The sequence below is a fragment of the Camponotus vicinus genome, unplaced genomic scaffold (genome assembly GCF_025532165.1).
Source record: "Camponotus vicinus isolate PSW18456_S1 unplaced genomic scaffold, iyCamVici1.0 SCAF_5, whole genome shotgun sequence".
In the NCBI taxonomy this organism is placed as follows: Eukaryota; Metazoa; Arthropoda; class Insecta; order Hymenoptera; family Formicidae; genus Camponotus; species Camponotus vicinus.
In genome coordinates, this window is record NW_028141977.1 from 5,683,385 (window position 1) to 5,707,375 (window position 23,991).

General features: G+C 34.6%; 2 protein-coding genes across 2 annotated transcripts; one reads left to right on the forward strand and one right to left on the reverse strand.

The window, feature by feature from the left end:
• Positions 1-4,592: 4,592 nt before the first annotated feature.
• On the reverse strand, positions 4,593-23,525 carry LOC145971937 (uncharacterized). Its single transcript, XM_083100042.1, has 7 exons — positions 23,522-23,525; positions 23,171-23,261; positions 22,941-23,079; positions 21,912-22,077; positions 21,550-21,839; positions 13,488-13,686; positions 4,593-4,807 (listed from the first exon to the last, which is right to left on the reverse strand). Exons 1-7 carry the CDS (start codon positions 23,523-23,525, stop codon positions 4,593-4,595), a joined length of 1,104 nt encoding a protein of 367 aa, XP_082956168.1.
• LOC145971657 (uncharacterized) lies at positions 17,215-19,255 on the forward strand. Its single transcript, XM_083099561.1, has 2 exons — positions 17,215-18,677; positions 18,729-19,255. The coding sequence occupies exons 1-2, from the start codon at positions 17,246-17,248 to the stop codon at positions 19,190-19,192; spliced, it is 1,896 nt and encodes a 631-aa protein (XP_082955687.1). The 5' UTR covers positions 17,215-17,245; the 3' UTR covers positions 19,193-19,255.
• Positions 23,526-23,991: the final 466 nt, after the last annotated feature.

Here is a 23,991-nt window from a genome sequence, read left to right on the forward strand (position 1 = left end):
GAGAACAACTGATTTTGAGTAGCCGCGAGAACAACTGATTTTAAGTAGCCGTGAGAACAACTGATTTTGAGTAGCCGTGAGAACAACTGATTTTGAGTAGCCGTGAGAACAACTGATTTTGAGTAGCCGTGAGAACAACTGATTTTGAGTAGCCGCGAGAACAACTGATTTTGAGTAGCCGTGAGAACAACTGATTTTGAGTAGCCGTGAGAACAACTGATTTTGAATAACCGCGAGAACAACTGATTTTGAGTAGCCGTGAGAACATGTGAAAAACTTACCTCTATCTTGCCTTACATGGTAGGATCCTCCTCATTTATTTGAAATCAGTTTTCGCGGCTACTTAAAATCAGTTGTTCTCGCGGCTACTCAAAATCAGTTGTTCTCACGGCTACTTAAAATCAGTTGTTCTCACGGCTATTTAAAATCAGTTGTTCTCGCGGCTACTCAAAATCAGTTGTTCTCACGGCTACTCAAAATCAGTTGTTCTCACGGCTACTCAAAATCAGTTGTTCTCACGACTACTCAAAATCAATTGTTTTCACAGATTTTAGGCAGATTAAAAATTAAACGTTTTAAAAATGGCTGCCGAATTGTCGGAACGTGAAAGAATCACTATCCTTATGATGCGTGGATGGGGTGACAACGAGCGATCGTACACTGCTGTCGCTCGATTATTTAATGAGACATATCCGAATCGTCGAATTAATAAGTCCACTGTCTTCAAAACAATAGAACGTTTTAGAGAAACTGGTAGCGTAAAAAATCGCCCTAAATCAGGGAGATCATCGTCTGCCACTAACGAAGAAAAACAACTTCATGTTCTGCAGACATTTATTGAAGATCCCCATTCTACTATTAACACATCCGCTCAAATTCACGATATTGCTCCTAAGTCCGTTTGGAGAATTTTAAAGAAAAATAAGTTCTATCCATACAAATTACAATATGTTCAAGAATTGCAAGACGGAGATCTGGAGCGTCGTATAGGTTTTCGTGAAAGAATGATGGCACTAATAGATGTCCGGCCCATCTTCCCTTATCAAATTGTTTTTACAGACGAGGCAACTTTCACGTTAACGGGAGAAGTTAATAATCAAAATTTTCGTTTATGGTCAGATGAGAATCCGAATTGGGTGTGGGAAACTCACACACAATACCCACAAAAAATTAATGTATGGTGTGGAATAATAGATGGTTACTTAATTGGGCCGTTTTTCTTTGAAGAAAATCTGAACGCTCAAAGATATGAGATATTACTTGTAGATCAAATAATTCTAGCCATACGAAATATTTTTTCAAACAATTTCGAAGAAATATGGTTTCAGGATGATGGAGCTCCTGCTCATTTTGGTTTAGGGCCACGTCAAATTTTAAATGAGACTTTTCCATTATGATGAATAGGAAGAAGGAACAGAAATGAGGGAGGAGAGGATTGGCCACCTCAGTCACCAGATCTAACTCCTCTTGATTATTATCTATGGGGATACCTGAAAAGTAAGGTGTACAAAACAAAACCTGAAAGCATCCAAGAATTGATACAGCGAATAAGGGATGAAATAGATTTGATACCTTTTGAAACGAATCGTAGAGCCATTTCTGCATTCTATCAAAGATTGGCATATTGTCAGGAAGTAAAGGGCAACCACTTTCAGCATTTACTTTAACACACTGAGTAAAATTTATTTTAAAACACGGTAAAAGGTTTTGAAGTAAAAGGTTTTGAATCATTAAAGAGAGATGACAGTTTTCAAGTCTGTTCTGCAATCTATCACCACAATGTACACATTCACATTTGTTTAGCCGCGCGCGCGCGCGCGCACACACACACACACACACACACACACACACACACACACACACACACACAAGGGATCAAATTCATGCCACTTCCACGCAGTTGATCCTGGATAACACTAAGTGCATGAAATTTCGAAATTTGAACGGCCGCCATTTTTAATGGGGGGGTCGTAGCGACTTAAAATTTTAAGGGTGTGTTTATTATGAAAAGACCTTTCAAATGAGCCCCAACTCGACCCCTAGTCCAATTTAAAATTTTCAACCCCCCTCTTATCCCCGCGTACCAGAGGGTGGGGGATGATCGGTATCCATGTCATAGGGTAGCTTTTTTGAAATATCAAAATACGTGTTTTACCGTTTTTTGATATTTTCATTTTTACAAAAGTTATTTAGGGGTTTCCACACTTTTGACAAACCCTGTATATTTTTGCACATTCTTGTAGCTTATCTCGAGAGCTTTCCAAAACACTATAATTAAGTACCTTTTCGTTAAGTACTTTTTGAGTTATGAGGCTTGAAATAATTTCTTAATTTTACATAAACCGTAAAATATCTTGTAAAATATTCATTTTTCGATTATCTTACTTTAATACTTTTACGTACAAAATAATGAGAGGAATCAATTGGTGTAAAGAAAACACATAGTTGTTTTGAAGAAACAATATGTAATTTGCAATTAACAATTCCATATTTTTTCTTAAAAACAACTATGTGTTTTCTTTACACAAATTGATCCCTCTCATTATTTTGTACATAAAAGTATTAAGGTAAGATAATCGAAAAATAAATATTTTACAAGATATTTTACGGTTTATGTAAAATTAAGAAATTATTTCAAGCCTCATAACTCAAAAAGTACTTAACGAAAAAGTACTTAATTATAGTGTTTTGGAAAGCTCTCGAGATAAGCTACAAGAATATGCAATGACAAATAGTAAGTTCCATTTAAGAAATTGAAGGTGACCTTCATGTGACCTTCAAATAACTCTTCAAGGTCAAACCATCTTATGTCCCCCTCGAAACCATACAACTTTTGTCTGAAACATTTTTGTTTGCTGGGCTTAGTTTTTGAGATTTTTTTACTGTCCAAGTTAAAATGGGACACCTTGTATATACAGGGTGGGGCATTTATAGTGACACAAGCATTTTTTTCGAAGCGAGATATAAAAAAATATTTCAGACAAAAGTTGTAGGGTTGAAAGGGGGTAATTTAGTCCGCTGAAACAATTTTGAACCCTGTGCCTGCATTGGGCCCAATTAAGGTTAAGTCTATTTTTTGAAATGGCAACCCCTTTTTTTCATTACGGATTCGTATTCTACGCAAAAAAATGAACAAATTTTGTTCTTGACAATTTTTGGATAAGTCCCCTCCAACAGGCCCAAAAAAACCCTTAAGCTTTTCAAACCCGGGCAATTTTTTCGAAAACGACGCAAGATATAAAAAAATATTTCAGACAGAAATTGTGCATATCGTCATTGAATTCCTTCCTGAGTACACACATTAAGATCATTCGAAGATCAACTTTAATTTCTTTTAGTGGGTTGGTATATCGGTTGGTATACCTCCAGAGAAAGATAGGGATGTATGTGGGAGGAGGTCGGACGTGTCTTTACGCCCATTTGATCAACGAGCGACAGAATCCATCCGTGGCAACGGCATTGACGCATATCCTGTGGAGAGAGCATTCACACATTTTTCAGCCTAACGAATAATTGCTAGAAAACAATATTCGCAGACTAGAAAAATATGTGAGGCGCAAGTGGCTGGATCGGGAATCGAACCCGAGTCTTTCGCTTTCCGGGCAACTGCTCTAGACCACTGAGCTATCCAGACCTCACACCTAATGCTGCTTTTTAACACAGTGATATGCGATTCCAGAGCGATGTTGGTATCTCACTCGATGGATGCAATGCCGATTGCCATGGAGGATTCCTGAAAGGTCGCTCGCTGACCAAATAAGTGCCGGTGGAGGTATTCGCGTGCATGCTGGCTTCCGACTGGCCTTCCGTATGAAACGGCACCGACGAGCACAACGCCGTAGAGTGACCACATCCCCCAAGATCCCTCTAGTATATACTAAAATCCCCACTGTACCAAATAGCAGTGGTGGATGGACCCTAAGATAGGATCGGGGCAAGCCTCTAGAAAAAGATAGGGATGTAAGTGGGAGGAGGTCAGACATGTTTCTTCCATAAATCAACAGAGCATTCAATTTTCAATCTAAAAATACTAGTACACTATCGAAACAACGTAAACCACAGTAACAATTTTATTTTAGCAAATGTTCGAAATGAAAAATGAAAATGAAATTGATATGTGACAAGTTATTTCAAAGTTAAGAAGTAAATGTCCTTCTCTACATTACTCGGGGTCAACGATTCGACGCAAACAACAATGTACGACGTAACGACTACTAGTATACTATCACAATCGTAACGTAAACAAAAATTTTATGTTGATATTGGATCACAGATTTTGATACATGTTTGTGGTCTTATCATTTTCAATTTGTCATTCCATTAGAGTATTCTTATCACGTCGCGAAAAATATCTGTAGTTTTAGCTCGTACATCGATATTATTATTTTTTGAAAATGAATCGGTTTACTGTTGTTGAAAAAATCGATATGATTTATGGAGAAGTGCATAAAAACATAAAAAGAGAAGCGCGTGACTTATACACAGAACGATACCACGAAAGAAGGCAGCCATCCCGTAGAACTTTTTATCGAATAGTACAGTTGTTTTCTGAAACGGGAAGTGTCGCAACAAAAAAAATCGAACTAGGACTATTACTGGAGAAAATTCGGAAATCGCTGTATTAACTGCAGTAGCCTATAATCCACACGTAAGTTTTCGTCAAATTGAACGTGATTCGGGAATTTCTCGAAGAAGTGTTCTGCGAATACTGAAGCGCCATAAATTCCATCCGTACCACATTTCTTTGCATCAAGAGTTTCATGACGCTGATTTTTTAAATCGTGTCGAGTTTTATCAATGGGCTCTTCTGCAAATACAGAATAACAATTTTTTAAATATTTTATTTTCTGATGAGTCGACTTTTACTAATAATGATCAAGTTCATCGACATAATATGCACTACTGGTCAGCGGAAAATCCAAGATGGTTAAGACAAGTGGAGCATCAATGGCAATGGAGTGTAAATGTTTGGTGTGATATTCATCGATATCGAATAATTGGACCGTACTTCATTGAAGGTACGCTGAATGGACTAAAGTACAGAAACTTTTTGGATCGAGAACTACCAACTGCTTGCTTGACGACGTACCTTTAGCAGAGCGTTTAAATATGTGGTTTCAACACGATGGTTGTCCCGCTCATTATGCCGCTATGGCTCGAGAAATATTAGATAGAGATTATCCTGGCCGCTGGATAGGACAGAGAGGATCTATTAATTGGCCCGCTCGTTCTCCGGATCTCACGCCACTTGACTTTTTCTTATGGGGTTACATAAAAGATAAAGTTTATCAAGAAGTACCACACCTGAGAATATACGTCAACGAATTATCAATGCCTGTGCGAGTATCGATGACGACACTTTAATGAAAGTTCATAATTCTTTTAGTAAGCGCTTTTAAAAATGTATCGAAGTTAATGGCCATCATTTCGAACATTTGTTAAAATAAAATTGTTACTGTGGTTTACGTTATTGTTTCGATAGTGTACTAGTATTTTTAGACTGAAAATTGAATGCTCTGTTGATTTATGAAAGAAACATGTACCAACCAACTAAAAGAAATTAAAGTTGATCTTCGAATGTCCTTAATGCGTGTACTCAGGAAGGAATTCAATGATGGTATACACAATTTCTGTATGAAATATTTTTTTATATCTCGCGTCGTTTTCGAAAAAATTGCCTGGGTTTGAAAAGCTTCAGGGTCTTTTGGGCCTGTTGGAGGGCTTATCCAAAAATTGTCAAGAACAAAATTTGTTCATTTTTTTGCGTAGAATATGAATCCGTAATGAAAAAGGGGGTTGCCATTTTAAAAAATAGAAGTAGTAAGACTAGGAGAGATCTAACCCAGGGATCTCAGGGGGGTGAGGGGCGAATCGCGGCGGGGGGTGACGTCACGCGGGGAGTGACGTCACGTGGGGGGGGTTGCGTCACGTGCGGGGGGTGACGTCACGTGCGTGGGGTTATGTCACGTGCGGGTGGGTGACGTCACGTGCGGGGGGGGGTGACGTCACGTGCGGGGGGGGTGACGTCACGTGCGGGAAAGGGGGGATCCGCGGCGCGAGCAATGGATGAGGGGGTCCGCGAGGAGAAGGGGAATCCGCGGAAAGAAGACGGTGCGAAGATGTGAGAATGATAGTGCTACATGTGGGAAAAGGATAGCGCTACGTGTGTGAAGAAGACAGTGCGACAAGGATGGCATCAACATGTGACAAGGATGACATCAACGTGTGACTAAGTTGGCGTCAACGTGGGAGAAGGACGACGCAAAGGTAAGTGAGTGAGTGATAGCGACGAGCATATGAAAGAGAGAGAACGATAGCGCGAAGAGAACGCATACGAAAGAGAACTATAATATCGCGAGACTTAGAACGATAATAGCGCGAGAACAACGCGTGCGAGAGAGAACGATATTGCGAGAACAACGCGTGCGAGAGAGAACGAAGATATCGCGAGACTTACAACTAACGCGCGAGAGAGAACGTAACGAAGGCCTCTCTGGAGGCCTGCCCCGGCCCTATCTTAGGGTCCATCCACCACTGCTATTTGGTACAGTGGGGATTTTAGTATATACTAGAGGGATCTTGGGGGATGTGGTCACTCTACGGCGTTGTGCTCGTCGGTGCCGTTTCATACGGAAGGCCAGTCGGAAGCCAGCATGCACGAATACCTCCACCGGCACTTATTTGGTCAGCGAGCGACCTTTCAGGAATCCTCCATGGCAATCGGCATTGCATCCATCGAGTGAGATACCAACATCGCTCTGGAATCGCATATCACTGTGTTAAAAAGCAGCATTAGGTGTGAGGTCTGGATAGCTCAGTGGTCTAGAGCAGTTGCCCGGAAAGCGAAAGACTCGGGTTCGATTCCCGATCCAGCCACTTGCGCCTCACATATTTTTCTAGTCTGCGAATATTGTTTTCTAGCAATTATTCGTTAGGCTGAAAAATGTGTGAATGCTCTCTCCACAGGATATGCGTCAATGCCGTTGCCACGGATGGATTCTGTCGCTCGTTGATCAAATGGGCGTAAAGACACGTCCGACCTCCTCCCACATACATCCCTATCTTTCTCAATATCGCTATACTTACAACTAGCGCAAGAGAGATAGAGACGCAAGGGATGGGAGCGCAAGGAGAGGCGCGTAAATAAATACTTTTTTTTTTAAATTAAAACATAAAATTTATTTTAAAAGGTGTGTGTGTGTGTAAATACATTTGTGTGTGTGTGTGTGTGTGTGTATGTGCTTAAAATAATATTTAATAATATTTAATAATAAAATATATTAAAGATATAAAATTTAAAAAATATAATATTAATATAATATTAATATAATAAAAATATAAGAAAAATTATATATTAAAAAATAAAAATATATATGGGGAGGGGGGATGCGCCGGGCTAAGGGGAGGCCGCTCCTGGAACAGAAAAAGAGACATTTCATTAGTTTTTAATAATTTATTGTAAGATACTTTTGATGTAATATAAATTGAAAGTTACTTACAATTTATGTTTCTTGAAAGAAGAGTTCGTTACGCGTCGCCGAATTCTCGCTCTGAGTAGGCAGCATATAATAAGGTTCCAGCAACTCCTCTCGTTGCTCTTCTATACTAGGAAGTACGGACGGTAAAAAATGTATCTTACATATTTCCATACGGTCAGTATTATATACTATGATGGACATATTATCTATATCATATCCTTGCTTCTTGAGGGTACGGAACGTATGACAGTATTCCTGGTAACAATCCTTGCAGTCTAGGACAGATCTTATCACTGTTACCTCCGTGCCGCAGTGACAGCACCTAAACGGCGTAAACGGTCCCTCGAAGAACCCGTGGAAATAATTATGTTTTAATGCATAATTTCGATAAAATCCGTACCGACAATCCTTGCAGTAGTGTCGGTTTCGACGTAGGTAGGACTCGATCCAGAAACATTTTGCAATGTGTATTCTCGGGAGATCAGAGTGAAAGCGAGGATCGGACCTCGGTTTGTATGGTTTAGGAATACACATAATTTTGTCTCTTCTTTTCCCAAGACCAACGAAACACAGAACAACGAAAGAAATAATATTCTAATGCTGCAGACTCCTCTTCATTATATATCTTTTAATATCTTTTGTCTCATTCCAACTAGAACATCACGTCTCATCTACCTCAGCATTTCGCTACATTTTTAGCGGAGCGTGTTGAGAAAAGTATAACTATTCTTATTTGTATGGAAGGAAAGAATTAAAATCACAAATGGAATAAAAATAATTATTTATTGCACGCATCGTAAAGAATATCATTTACAGCACATGTTAGTAATTCGCAGTCGATTAATGATTCGCTGTTAAAGACATCACTCTCGCGTATCGTTTTTTACAGCATCGCATACAGTAGTAATATTGTTACGTCGTAATACAGTTTCAAATTGTTTAAATTTTCATTCACGGGATACGTATTCTCGCATAACCAATTGTGCATATGATCGATACAATTTTCAAAATTAAATAAATGTAATAATGTTTGTGGTTTCATGTACAAAGAATTTTCGCATAATGTGAGTTTTACAATTTTCGATTGATACATTTCGATAAATCTCCAATCCTTAATGGGAGAGCAGTCGATTGTAGAAATTGTTCAACGTCCGCTTGCTTCTGCATCAACAAATTCCACGTTGAAAAAGGTAACACTATTTGATTGCCTCGATTATCACCGAGAATCAGTTCCACGTACGATACAGCTCCAACGCTTATTCCAATGTCCAAATACTTGTATGACGTTGGGGTTAGAGCGTATCTTCTTCCAAGTATACGAGTCGCACGATGAGGCTGAATGCTATAAAATATATATAAATTAGATCAATATTTAAAAAAATTAATAAATAAAATTTTTAAACGATCGAAACTTACGTGTCGCATTTTTGCTTCTTACACGGTGGAGTTTCACCGTTTCGAATCGGAACGTAAAAATTCATGTTGATTTCTTCAGTGAACCTTTCACACGCGTGATTGATGCAATACTGATCGTATTAGAATTAATATCAATTCAAATAGTATCGCAAATTGCAATGTAGAGGGGATTATTGCTGACACGACATTTTAATTTCCTCTAAAATTTTGTCGCGCCGATGTACGGCGGCGATGACATCATCCCCAGAACAAAGAATTAGCTGAATTCGCTAAAATCGAGCGCCGATGTACGGCTGCTCCTGATGCAATCACGTTAGATTTTTCAAATGTACGTGACAAAACGTGAAATTATCAAGGTTAAATTACGCATCAAAACAAAGATTTAGATGAATGTGCTAAAATCGAGTGCCGATGTACGGCTGCTCCTGATGCAATCACGTTAGATTTTTCAAATGTACGTGACAAAACGCGAAAAAAATAACCATCAAGGTTAAAACGCACATCACCCCTAGACAAAGATTTAGCTGAATGCGTTAAAATCGAGCGCCGATGTACGGCTGCTCCTGATGCAATCACGTTAGATTTTTCAAATGTACGTGACAAAACGCGAAATTATCAAGGTTAAATTGCACACGCTATTCCGGGGAATTTTTTAAGATGAAATCATTCTAGAATGTTCGATGATATGCACGAGACAGTATATAAATCATGATCAAGAGGCACACCCCGCCAATATTTTTGCTAAAGTACATCCGGAACTATCATTAGGAAGCGCATTTCGCAAGTGTGTGTTACAATATGGAGGAACAAAGTTTGCGAGAGCAATCCACATTGATTGATTCGCTGGAAGACTACATTGTGTGGGAGCAACGATGCGACCAATACATCGAGTCGTTGGAAGAGCAAAGTCGCATCAAGCGACCGCGATTATCGATCGGAAATCGACAATCGCTGATTGCTCGGATCGCGCGCCTCGAAGGGTTGAAAAATTCGGTACGTGGACGTTTCGTACACGCGGGTGCCGGATGCAGCGCGCATCAAAATGGACTTGTGTGGCGTAAGATTGATACGGCGTTCGAGAGTCGCGTATCGACTGGTGCGGTGATAAACTATAATCACATCGAATCTCGTCAATTTCTCGATGACGCCAAAGACATTGTGATAGAACATGTGCAGGACGTTATGAAAAAACATAATGTGAAAGTGAACACAATATTTAACGGCGAATTTGTGGCTGGGGATAAACGCGCCAACAAAAGTATCAATACGAGAAACTATGAACTCTTTCGCAAATCCGATTTACGCGAATGGTACGAACGGCGCGTTATCGAACCCACCTTAGCATCGCTGGAAGAGTTTCAGGAACGCGACAGCGGGTGGGCTTTGTCGCGAATACTAAATTTAACTGTAAATATAAATAAGTATAATCCTATGCGTGAGGGATGTTACATCAAATTGCCGCGGGAGATTATGATGAAAAGAGCGGTGATTAATGTACAATCCAGAGACAATGCATGTTTCGCGTGGGCAGTGGTCGCCGCACTATTCCCCGCCGAAAGAAAGGCGGAACGGGAATCATCGTATCCGCATTACACGACAGTGCTGAATCTCCGGGACATTGAGTTTCCAGTGACTGTGAACCAAATAAAAAATTTTGAACTTGTTAATGACATTTCTATAAATGTGTACAGCATCGAAAACAAGAACAGCATTGTTCCGATACGTCTTTCGCAGCAGAAGCGGGACAAGCATGTTAACTTGCTGTACATTGAAGACAACAGCGTCGGACATTTTGCGTGGATCAAGAATTTATCCTGGCTCGTGAGCTTACAATTGAGCAAACACAACGGTCAAAGATATATCTGCGATCGGTAAGTTTAATTTATATTATTTGAATAATTATAGGTTATACACTTTGTTATATAAATCTTTAAAAAATTTTTCTTTTACAGATGCCTGCATTATTTTAATTCGAACGCCAAGTTGCAGTCGCATACGATTGACTGCGGAAAGATGAACGATTGCGCTGTCCGATTGCCGAGCGATGAGGACAAGTGGTTATCGTTCAACAACTTTAATTGGAAGGAGCGGCTTCCATTCGTGGTCTACGCCGACCTGGAATGCGTTCTGGCCAAGACGGAAGAAGAGAAAAACGTATATCAACACCATCGGGTATTTAGTTTAGCCTATTATGTACATTGTTCATACGACGAATCTTTATCGGTGTATCATTCGCGTCGTAGCGCCGATTGTATAGCATGGTTCGCCGCAGACCTCAAAAATTTAGCGTTACGTATAAAAAATATTTTAAAAACAAATGTCCCCATGGTAGATTTGACGTCCGAAGAGTGGGAGAAATTCCATAGCGCCACTCAATGTCATATATGCGAAAAACCGTTCGTGCAAGACGATACACGCGTTCGCGATCATTGCCATCTGACCGAACAGTACAGAGGTCCAGCACACTCAAATTGTAATTTAAATTATAAAGAATCTTTTTGTATTCCCATAGTTTTTCATAATTTATCCGGTTACGATTCGCACTTTATTATCGAGGAAATAGCCACAGCATTCGAAGGGAAAATCGAGTTACTTCCGATAACTAAAGAGAAATATATTTCGTTCACAAAAGATGTTTGTATGGATGAAGAATCAAAAACTCATGTAAAATTACGCTTCATCGATTCATTCAAATTTCTCACATCGAGTCTCGATAAATTGGCATCATTTTTGAATAAAGACAAACTCAAAATTTTAAAATCAGAATTTCAAAATTTATCAACAGAAAATTTCAATTTGTTAACGCGAAAAGGTGTATTTCCGTACGAATACATCGACTCTGTAGATAGGTTGCAAGATACGTGTTTACCACCGCGCGAATCATTTTACAGTTCCTTGACCGGTGACACTGTATCCGAGACCGATTACGCGCACGCCGAGAACATCTGGACGCGATTCTCCATTCGGACGCTAGGCGAATATAGCGATTTATATCTTAAAATTGATGTCTTGTTATTAGCTGACATTTTCGAAAACTTTCGAGATAAATGTATCGAAAGTTACGGACTCGACCCCGCGTATTACTATACTCTCCCCGGATACACGTGGGATGCCATGTTGAAGCATACGAAAATTATGTTCGAGTTGCTTATCGACATCGACATGGTTATGTTCATCGAACGTGGTATACGCGGTGGTCTGAGTCAATGTTCGGGTAGATACGCTCGCGCTAATAACAAGTACATGGAGTCGTACGAAGTCCATCGAAATCATCATCGTACCTGATGTACTTTGATGTAAATAATTTGTACGGATGGGCAATGTGTCAACCGTTGCCTTACGCCGATTTTCGATGGGTCGATGACGTGACCAATTTTAATGTATCATCCATTGCGCTAGATTTGCCTACAGGCTATGTCCTCGAAGTGGACCTCGAGTACCCGCAACATCTTCACGATACGCACACTGACCTACCGTTTTGCCCGACACGCGACAAACCACCTGGCAAGCGGGAATTCAAACTGCTTGCAACGCTATACGATAAGAAGCGTTACGTGATACACTACCGCAACCTGCAGCAGTGTACGCGTCACGGTCTTTGCGTTACAAAAATACATCGAATTTTACAGTTTTCTCAATCTCCCTGGCTTCGAAATTACATAGAACTAAATACAAATTTCAGAACATTGGTTAAAAATGATTTCGAAAACAATTTATATAAATTAATGAATAATGCGGTGTTTGGTAAAACGATGGAAAATGTGCGCAATCGTGTCGATGTTAAGGCTCCGGAGTAGTCACCGCGGCCATCTTGAAATCGTGACGTCATAAGCGAGAAAGGACACCCAGATTTATATTGCGACTGACATCTAAATAAAAACATATTTGAATGAAATAAGACTACCAATCTCTTCAGCACACCTGTAAAAATGGACGGATACTAATCCTTTCCTTTCACAATTTATAAATAGCCGTAAATTGAGTCCGAAATGAAGCCTTGAAAATGCGAAAAAACACGCGATTTGACAGCTGTCGAAAGGAGAGGAAAATGTTATTTTCTAAAGTTTATTCCTTATACAGCTTAGTATCCGTCCATTTTTATAAGTTTCCTTAATACATTGCACACCACAACACTAGCACAAAGCAAATAATTATGAAATGGGACGCAACGTAAATTGGGCTGTCATTTCTCGCTTACGAGGCCATTTTTCACGCCTTATAGTTCACCGATTTATAGCAGTGAAGCGCTGCATGAGAATTTTGACATGTGGGTAACGTGTGGGTAATATGTCGATACCATGTAGGTAACGTAGAAATATTTATACATAATGAGGCCCTTGCACAATGCCAAGCAAGAGAAATAGGAATAGGGAAGAATATAGGAAAGAGAGAGAGGAAAGATATTATTTATTATAATGAAAATAATTAATATTAAAATCTATGACTTCATAAATCTGAGACATAAGATATTTTATTAATATTATTATTGTATATATTATTATAATAAAACTTTTTTTTACATGTATATATATTTTTTAATATTTTTTAATATTTTAATAATTTTAATATGTGTAATTAAAAATAAAGACAGACCCAGATCCAGGACGAGAGTCTGAGTGACCCATCCTCCCAACGCGTCCTCGTCCTCTCCATCCTTCTCTTCCTCCTCTCCATCCTCCTCTTCCTCTTCTCCATCCTCCTCTCCAGTCTCCTGTACTGTTTCCTCTCCAGTTTCCTCTCCATCCTCCTCTCCAGTCTCCTCTCCAGTTTCCTCTCCATTCTCCTCTCCATCCTCCTCTTTTCACTCTTGTTGAGTAATAACTATATGTACACAGAAAACGTAGCAATTAAAAAATTAAATTAAATTTACAAAATAGAAATAATTTTAAAACTTTTTGTATATATTTAAAATTTAACATACTTTTTATTTCTTTCCTTTAATTTTGTTCCTCCTCTTTTCTTATTCTTTTCCTTCTCTTTTCTTTCATTTTCTTTATCTTCGTCTTCATTAGTCGTCTCTTCTTCTACACTCATCTCATTTTCTTCCTCGTCCTTTCTTCTTTCATCTTTTCTTCCATGCTCTTTTTCCAATCTCCTGATTCAATCATGTCGTTTATTAAATGTTTTATTTACAGGACTTTAATTTAAAGAATACTCTAACAAAAAAAAGAAAATAATCTAAAAAGAAAACAATACATGTTATATATATATATATATATATATATATACACACATATATATATATAATAACACACAAACCTTTTTTTTCTTATTTCTTGTTCCTTCTCTTCCTTCTTCTTTCTCTCTCTTCCTCTTTCTTCTCAAGTTCATTCCTTCTTCTATCTTCCTCATCTTTCTTCATCCTTCTCTCATCTTTCATCCTCTCGCTTTCTTTTCTCATCATTTCTCTTTTCTGTCGGCTGAATCTATTTATATAATAAATAAAATTAGTGTATAAATATTACGTCACTGCTTCACGTTATTTTTTATTACAGTATACTCTGAAAGATTTTCTATTATAATATTGAAAGAATTATAATTATTATCCCAGCAAACACAGAATATTACAACAATATTGCGGCAATATTATAACATTGCAACAATGTCGTGGCAATATTACAACATTGCAGCAATGTTGCTGCAATATTCTGTGTTTGCTGGGATATAATTATTTATTATATTTATTATTCTACTATTTACGTATATATTGCATACTCACATGTTGTTTGCACCGCAGTAAAGCATCGACTGATTTATACTAAATTCTATACATTGTATAATATACACACACACATACTCGCCGCTTCTCGCCGCCTTCTTCGCTAGTTGTTTGTTTCGTCGCGCGCGATATCTTATTACATCTTTGTGCGCTAAGTACTTCAACAATCGAGCGATCTAATAGACAGCTCAAGTTTTCGTTACTTTCATAATATTATTGATATTATGGAAACGCGTGAAATTAGTGAGAAAATGTGCGACGAAGATAATGAACGAATTTATGGAAGGAGGCGCAATACAAAAAAGTACCGATTATCATGCAAGCGGCTAAGCAGACGAAAATCGTCAATAAATAAAAGGTAACATTATTTTATTAATAGAAAAGAAAATAGAAAAATTACCGTGCACACTGTTCGTCATATAGCCAAAGTAATGAAAGCCAGTGTACATCAATCACGGTAATTAATCTTGGTATCACGGATTTTGATGAACTTTTTTTATAATGTAGTACTGTCAGTACCGTAACTAGGGCGGTACCATCAGTACCCCCGCACCGGGCGCAAACTTTAGGTAGAAATGAGCAGTCATTATAATAAAATAAAAAAATAAATAATAAATGTATTTATTTACAACAAATAAATGTTCCTTTTTAGTTGAAAAGTTTGTTTTTTATTATAAATATTTGGCAAGAGAGACGTAAACTGTTAAACTCGCACCGGGCGCAATGCAGGCTAGTTACGGCACTGAGTACTTTATTAGAGGCGTACCCGAGTGAAGCGATAGAGCGCAAAGCTCATTGTCAGACATTTTGTAGAAAATTTATTTAATAAATATAGCACTCCTTATCTGCCGTTGACTCTGCACTATTCAGTATGAAGACGGCATTGCACGTGCACTTAAGTCTGAAAATATCACGCTGCGAACTAGGGTTCGATTCCAATCTGTTCAATTTTTTTTCAAATTTTTTAAATGTTTGTTTTTATGTCTTATGTTGCATGTAATTGGGTCACAAATTATGGTTATTTATTAAAAACAAAATTAATGTTTATTTATTAAAAAAAAATAAATTTAAGTAACAAATATGCTGTTTTCAAAAGAGTAAAACAACTTTTCTTATTTATAATGTATTTTATTTATTTTAAACAAAATTACATATATATTTTATTGGTTCAAAACAAAATTATTTCATATTACTTTATTTTTGTTATTTGTTTATATTATTTTTTGTTGATTTTTTGGTATTATTTATTTTTTTTCATTGCTTTATTCTTAAAAGAATTATGTTAGTCAAAATAATTTTATATAATTAAACATTAATTCGTTTTTAAATCAATAAACACAATTTGTGGCCCAATTATATTTTAAAAAAATTGGAAAAAAGATCGGAAATAGGGATCAAACCCTAGTTCGCAGCGTGATACTTTCGGATTCAAGTGCTCGCGCTACGCTGCCTTCATGGTGAATGGTGCAAAGTTACTGATACATAAGGAATGCTGTATTTATTAAATAAATATTCTCAAAAACGGTTGAGCGTTTCATCTTTTTGCTACACTGCAGTACTCCTATACTAAAGTACTATACTATAAAAAAAGCTCATTAAATTTATATATATATGTAACATATATATGTTATATATGTAACATATATATATATATATATATATATATATATATATATAACATAACGAAAAAAAGTTTCTTGCGGTAAACATCTAATAATTATATCGCAACATTATATTATGATATAAATTATTATATTGCAATTTAATTATTATAAAAAACCATATGCAAACGTTTTATTGATTTGAGACATTCGCGCATTATTCTCATCAACTCATCTCATTAATTTATAGGAGAAAAGAAAAATTGAAAAAAATAGATATATTGAATAAAGGAATTAATGTATTAAATAAAGAAATAATGCAAGTAGATCAAAATAAGCATACTTTTCAGGATGATGTAATTATGCATGATAATTTAGCTGCAATGGATATCGAAATAAATATAGATGAGGAAAAATTGACACAAGAGCACAATGACACATTAGATAGTGATGAGCTAACTTTTCACGATGATAGAATTATGCATGGCAAATTAGCTGCAATGGGTCTCGAAATAGATACAGACAAGGAAATAACGACACATACATTAAGTGATAATGAATTGGGAAAAATATTAGAGGACAGTGAGACTGAAGAAAGTGACACTTTAATAACAGATAACAATATAGATGCATACCGCCTAGAAAGTAACAGTATGCCAGGAAAATGTATTGTAGATTTTGTCTATCTTTTTGAACAGTTACATGAAAAATTTGATAACCATAGTCACGGAATAGAATGTAGTTTTTGTGACTTAATATTTATTGATGTCCGAGCGTATGGACTAAAAAATAAATTCTTTTTCAAATGCCGAATGTGCAATTTTGAAAGCTTCGTCTGGAGTGAGCCGCCCCCTGACAAAAGTCTACATGTAAATATAGGGGCAGTGGCTGGCGCAATACTAACTGGTACAGGATATACACAGTTACAAGAAAGTTGCGCTGCTATGAATATTAAGTGCATGACAAAAAAAACTTATGAAAAGGCCTATGAAACTGCTGCTGAAGCATTTGCAAAAATTGCAGAAGAAAGCATGAATGCTGCTGCGAATGAAGAACGTGATTTGGCATTACAACGCAATGAAATAATAAATGGAATACCACATATAGCAGTAAAAGGTGACGGAAGCTGGATGAAAAGATCATACAGAACAGGACGGTATGATTCTTTATCAGGTGTAGGCACAATAATTGGTGCACGAACAGGCAAAGTACTGCACATGTCTGTAAAAAATAAATATTGTGCAGTTTGTGTTACAGCAGAGAAGCTTAAAAAAGAACCTGTAAATCATAAATGTTATAAAAATTGGGGTAGAGATTGTAGTTCAACAAGCATGGAAGCAGAAGCGATTGTAGAAGGATTTAAGAGAAGCATAGAAAAGCGCGGACTAATTTATTCCACATTTATAGCAGACGGAGATAGCAGTGTATATAAAAAAATAATACAAGCAAATCCATATCCTAATGTTTTTATAGAAAAAATAGAATGTCGAAATCATTTATTGCGCAACTTGGCATCAAAAATAAAGGAAATAGCAAAGACAAAAGGACGTTTTGGCAAATTAAGAAATGTAATTGGTAATCGGATACTTCGAATTAGAACAGCTGTAACGAAAACTGTAGAATATCGTTTGGAGGAGGAGAGTACAATGCAAGAAAAAATTAAAGCTCTCAAAATAGACGTGGATAATATAATAAATCACGTTTTTGGCGAACATAATGGATGTGCAAGAATAGGATATTTCTGCGATGGATCGCAAAAAGAAAACGAAGAAAATTATATTCCAGAATTAAAAAGATGTGGACTATATGAAAAGCTTCAAAATGCATTAAAATATATAAGTTGGAATGCCAAAAGTTTATTACAAAATAAAGACAGTAATAGAGTAGAAACTTTTAACTCTGTAATAGCAAAATGTACTGGTGGAAAAAGAGTTAATTATGGTCTAAGAGGATCGTATGAAACGCGTTGTAATGCTGCAGCAGTCACATTTAACACTGGCAAGCCTATAAGTCATTTAAGTAATGTTCTGGGAACAAAACCAGGGGAAATAGCAGTGCATTTAGAAGATAAGAAAAAAACAAGTGCACATGACATGAGAAAACGATCAACACCGCAACGTTACGTAAAACGTGCAATAGGTGACAAAGATTATGGGCCGCAGGCTGATAAACCTGATGCAACATCAGCCGAAATTGAATTAAGAAAAGCGCAACACATGCATATGCTACGAGATTGGCAATTAAAGCGAGTAGCAATAGAAGAAGAAACTAAAGAACAAGCAGCAAGCGGCATTTGGCGATATTATCGCACAAAAATAATAACCGCTTCTCACTTTGGACATATATGTAAAATGAGAAAAAGTACTTCTTGCGTGTCAAGAGTTAAATCAATAATATATCCACAACAATTAAATATGGAATCAGTGGAACACGGGGCAAAATACGAGGATATTGCACGCAAAAGTATCGAAAGTGCACTGAATATTAACATTAAACGTTGCGGATTATTTATAGATAAAGAAATACCATTTTTAGGCGCTTCGCCAGATGGATTAATAGGAGATAATGGAATTGTAGAAATAAAATGTCCTTTTGCAGCACGATTTTTAACACCAGAAGATCCGATTGCAGCAAATATGTCGAATCTGCAATCGTTATATAAGAATGGAACAGATAAAGAAATGAAACGCAGTCACGTTTACTATTATCAAATACAAGGACAATTATATATTACACAACGAGAATACTGCATCTTCGCATTATGGACACCATTTGGATTAAAAATGGAACAAATTAAACGTGATGATATTTTCTGGTCAGAAAATATGGTTAATAAACTGGTGCAATTTTATGAAGACTGTGTTTTACCAGAATTACTTGATCCAAGACTGGAAAGAAATATGGCAATTCGTGACCCAGATTATATAATTGAAGCAAAAAGACAAAAAATGATGGAAAAAGAAAAGATGAAGAAATAGATTTACGTGGAAATATTGAAAAAAAGACAGATACACACATAAGCATTGCATTAGAAAAAGGAATAAATATATGACAATGCATTCTGCGCTGGGCGCAGTGATTACTGTCAAAATAATGCATTCTGCGTTAGGCGCAGTGATTACCGTCAAAATAATGCATTCTGCGCTGGACGCAGTGAGTATTAATATCAAAATGCATTCTGCGCTGGGCGCAGTTAACCATAGACAAATGAAATGTATGTGCAATTCCGCTTATCTACTTGCATTCTGCGTTGAGCGCAGTGAAAATCTAAAATGAAAAAATATAGAATGAATCGTGCTAATTACCCATATATACATATGGGTGCATTTATATCTTGCCGTTAGAGTTGAAATTATCAATTCTCTAATGGGTAGATATGATTGCAATCCGTATGTACAGTAGGATGTCTACTATCCAGTAGGATTCGGTTTCCGTCTCTCCAATTTTTTTCGTTTTTTTCAATTATATTTTTTATGTAATTTTACCACGAAATATTTATTTCTCTAAAAACAAATTAATTTGTTTTTAGATAAATAAACATTTGTGGTAAGATGTTGTAAGATTGTCGAAAATACTACAATTTTCGTATTATATGTCATCTTACTATAAAAAATACAATTTTTTTATTGCGCATTTTTTGAAAGTAATTTTTATGAGATTTTTATGATTAAAATGACACCAAACACAATATGAATCGGATAATTTTAATTACATAAATAATTAATATTTTGATTATTGATTAATTAAAAATCATCCGATTTATGTCGTGTTTGATGTCATTGTAATCAGAAAATTCTCATTAATCCATTAAAATTATTTTCAAACCGATAAAATGCGAAATAAAAGTTTCAATTTTTATTTTCTAAAATGTTTATATTATAGATAAAATAAGATCTTCGCGAGACTGGTGAGTCGTCGAAAGAGAGGGAGAGACCAAGTAAGGAGTAAGCGAGATGAACAACATGAAAGAGTTACGAAGTCTCGTTCGCGAGCCTTCCTTTATCTCCAGTCTTTCGTATCATATTTCATCTTTTCGCAGAAAATACAATTTTTACATTTCGCATTTTATTGATCCGAAAATAATTGTAATGGAGTAATGAGATTTTTACGATTAAAATGACACCAAACACGACATAAATCGGATTATTTTTAATTACATAAATAATAAAAATATTCATGTAATTAAAAATTATCCGATTCATATTGTGTTTGGTATCATTTTAATCACAAAAGTCTCATTAAAATTATTTTCCAACTTGCGATAAAATGCGCAATAAAAAAATTTATTTTTTATAACAAGATGACATATAATACGAAAATTGTAGTATTATATAAGATATATAATTATTATTAATTACATATATATTATTATTATATATATAATATAAGATATATAATATTATATTTATTATAAGCTTCGATGCGCTCGAAAATATAAGAGTTTTTTTTGGTTTAAAATTTTTAATGTTAATTTATTTACTAACTATATATTATCATCATTATCTCTGTCATTAGGTGCTTTCCATTTACATCAAAACTCAGATAAATATCACTTCTGTTTTTCTTCAACATTCATGTTAAAGAAAGACAGAAGTGAGATTTATCTGAGTTTTGATATAAATAGAAAGCACCTATTATTACCCCGATAACCAAATGTTGGCATTGTGCTCGTAGAATGCACGCACACATACAATAGCATGCTATCACTGTGACATCCAGATGCAGCCGCATCTGGTAAGTATATTGACGACATGTGATGCTTAACAGGTAATGCAGGTAGCAAGCACCTTGCACGCCAAAATGTCGGCATCGTGCAGACATAAATTTTTACAAATGGTAAAATTTATGCTTTTAATATATATTTAATTTTTTTTACAGAAATATAATGTAAATAAAACATCTAGACTCTCAAAATATGTTTTTTATTCATATATATAAACTTTTATCATGTTTATTATATTACATATTATATATATATATTTTACTATATAAACGTAATCTATAAATTTTTACATATAATTATTAACGAAATAAAATATATAAGAAATTATAAAGAAATACAGAAAAAAGTACTATTTATATAACACTATCTATATAATAGTATAAATAAATTTATAATATTTATAAAATATAGGTAAGTTTATAAAAATAATAAGTTTATAAGATGGACAAGAATGTGAAATTTATAATAATGAGTTTGTAAGTTATATATGTAAGAAATAAAAAATATGTTTCAAAAATAAAAAAATAATGTAAACTTTAATTTGATAAATCATTTTGATTAATCTGAATCGTCATTATAAGTTGGATTATTATCTATTGACTGATCAATTACATCCGACAGATTTGAATATTCTTGATCATCATCTTGATCATCATCATCTAGTGGTTGCTGAGCATCATCAGAATGAATAAACTGACCTTTTCTTGTATCATCTCTTTTCCTTTCGTTTTGGATTCTTGTTCTATTTAAAAAAAGCTCTCTGTGCTCATTATTTTCTTCATATCTTGGACGTTTTTGTTGTCGACGAAAACGCTCTTTTGTACTTTTTAGCGCTTTTATCATCGCATCTTCAAATTCATCACGTCGTGGTTTAGGAAAATTTAAGTTACTGCTGATGGCATCTAAAAATATCATATGTTTATTGTAGATAAATTTTAATTATCAATAAATTATACAATATATTATTTATTTGCCTTCACAAGCTTGTGCAAAACGAGTGACTTTTAAAGCTTTTAAATGTTTTGTACCATGCCAAGTCACTTCCATTGCAATTTTCTCGACATTTTCGAAAACATATTTAAAATAAATTGCAGCGCAATCAATAGGATTTAATCCACCTAAATAAATAAAATAATCGACCTAAAATAAAAATTAAGAAAAGAAAAAATATATTGTATATATTTATAGCTATTTTTTGTTTAATGGCAAATTTAATTATTGACATGCATAAACAAACATGAATATGTAAAACTTCATAATATCGCAAACAAAAAAAAAACCATATTTAAGCTCTTGACATACACTGAAAAAATTAATAAATTTAATAAATAAATTTTATTGATAAAAAATCATAATCACCATAAATTTATTTATATTCGTTGTAAAAAAATGAATATGATATATAACATTAAAAAGTACATGTTAATATTTCTAATTTGCATATATATTTTGTTTGTTCAAGGACATACTTGCAATAAATAATGATGTAGTTTTCTTAATTGTCATAAAGTAATAATAAAATGAAGTAGAGGTTTCGAAGAACGATGAAATTTAAATAAAAAATTAGAGATTTAAATAAATATTAGAGATTGAAATAGAACATTAATGTTTGATAATGTTAAAATCCATTCTTTGCTTTGGATTATTTTAGAAGCAAAAAACTTTATAATAAAGTAGACATGCAGTAATTAGTTTTGGTTACAAAATTGATTTAGATGATATAGTGCAAAATTGAGACATTGAATGGTAAAAACATTGGTCACATTAATCACATAGTTCTTACGGTAAAAATTGATGACACCAATGTGAAACATAATAAAATTTCTTTATATCGACAACTGCTGCGATTTTTTAATTTTCTGGAACAAAGTTCTGTGCACAAAAATTCTATAAAACAACTACAAAATCATATTGTAATAAAGTAACGAAATTGTTTTCTCAATTAGAAAACAATTTATATTTTTAGCGTAGATAAAATTGAAATTATGAATTGAAATACTTACAACTTCATCATAGATATCATCACTTATATTATCAAACTCTATTAAACTGTCAATAGATTTAAAAGGAAGACATTTTGGCATCAATTGAACTCTTCTACTTTTTGTTTTAGTTAATCGCAACAACATTGCGTGGTTTTCACTATAAATATATATAAATAAATACATGTAGTATAAAAAATAGATTTTGAAACATATTAGAAAGAGTAATTGTTGTATTCACAAAATTATACCTTTCTCTCTTTTCAATAATATCCAAACGTTGATTTAATTTTCTGTAAAAATTTAAGTATATATTAATTAAAAGCCTTTTTCCTTTTGTGTCTAAGTTTGTACAAAACTTTAATTATAAAATATGTAACATGTATAATAAAAATAAAATAAAGTATTATAAAATAAAAATATTTGTTATATGTTTAGATATATTTGTATATACATTACATATATATTTTATATTTTATATATACATATATACAGTAGTATATTATACATATACAGTAGTATAACATATATATATATGTATATATATATATTGTGACGTCCCGCCATCTTAAAATTACTAGCTTTAGTTACAATTCGCTTACCCATCTTATTTCTTTGCTATATCCATGGAATAAGAATGAATATTCAATTCTATTATTCGTAATTCAATTTTACTCACTATTATCAATTATATTACTATTAATTTTAATTCTAATATATGTGCATACGAATTCTAACGCTTAAAATATCAATTATAATATTTGCTTACCGTTTTATTCTATACGGTTATTTAGCCCGCTACTTAAATAAGTACTCCCTCAGTTAATGTATAATGAGGACTTTATATACGCGCTAAAATTCGAATTTAGATTTTAACAAACGCGACCGAAAATATATAATTTAAGCAATAACAAGTAAGGTATTTCAAAGGAACTGTTGAATTGATCTTAAATATGAATAAATACAAATATATTTAAACACTTTGAAATGCTTTATTTAAAATTCATTATGGGATCATAACCAGTGGAAATAACTTCCTCTATATGCTACAACTTAAAATTAATCTATTCTA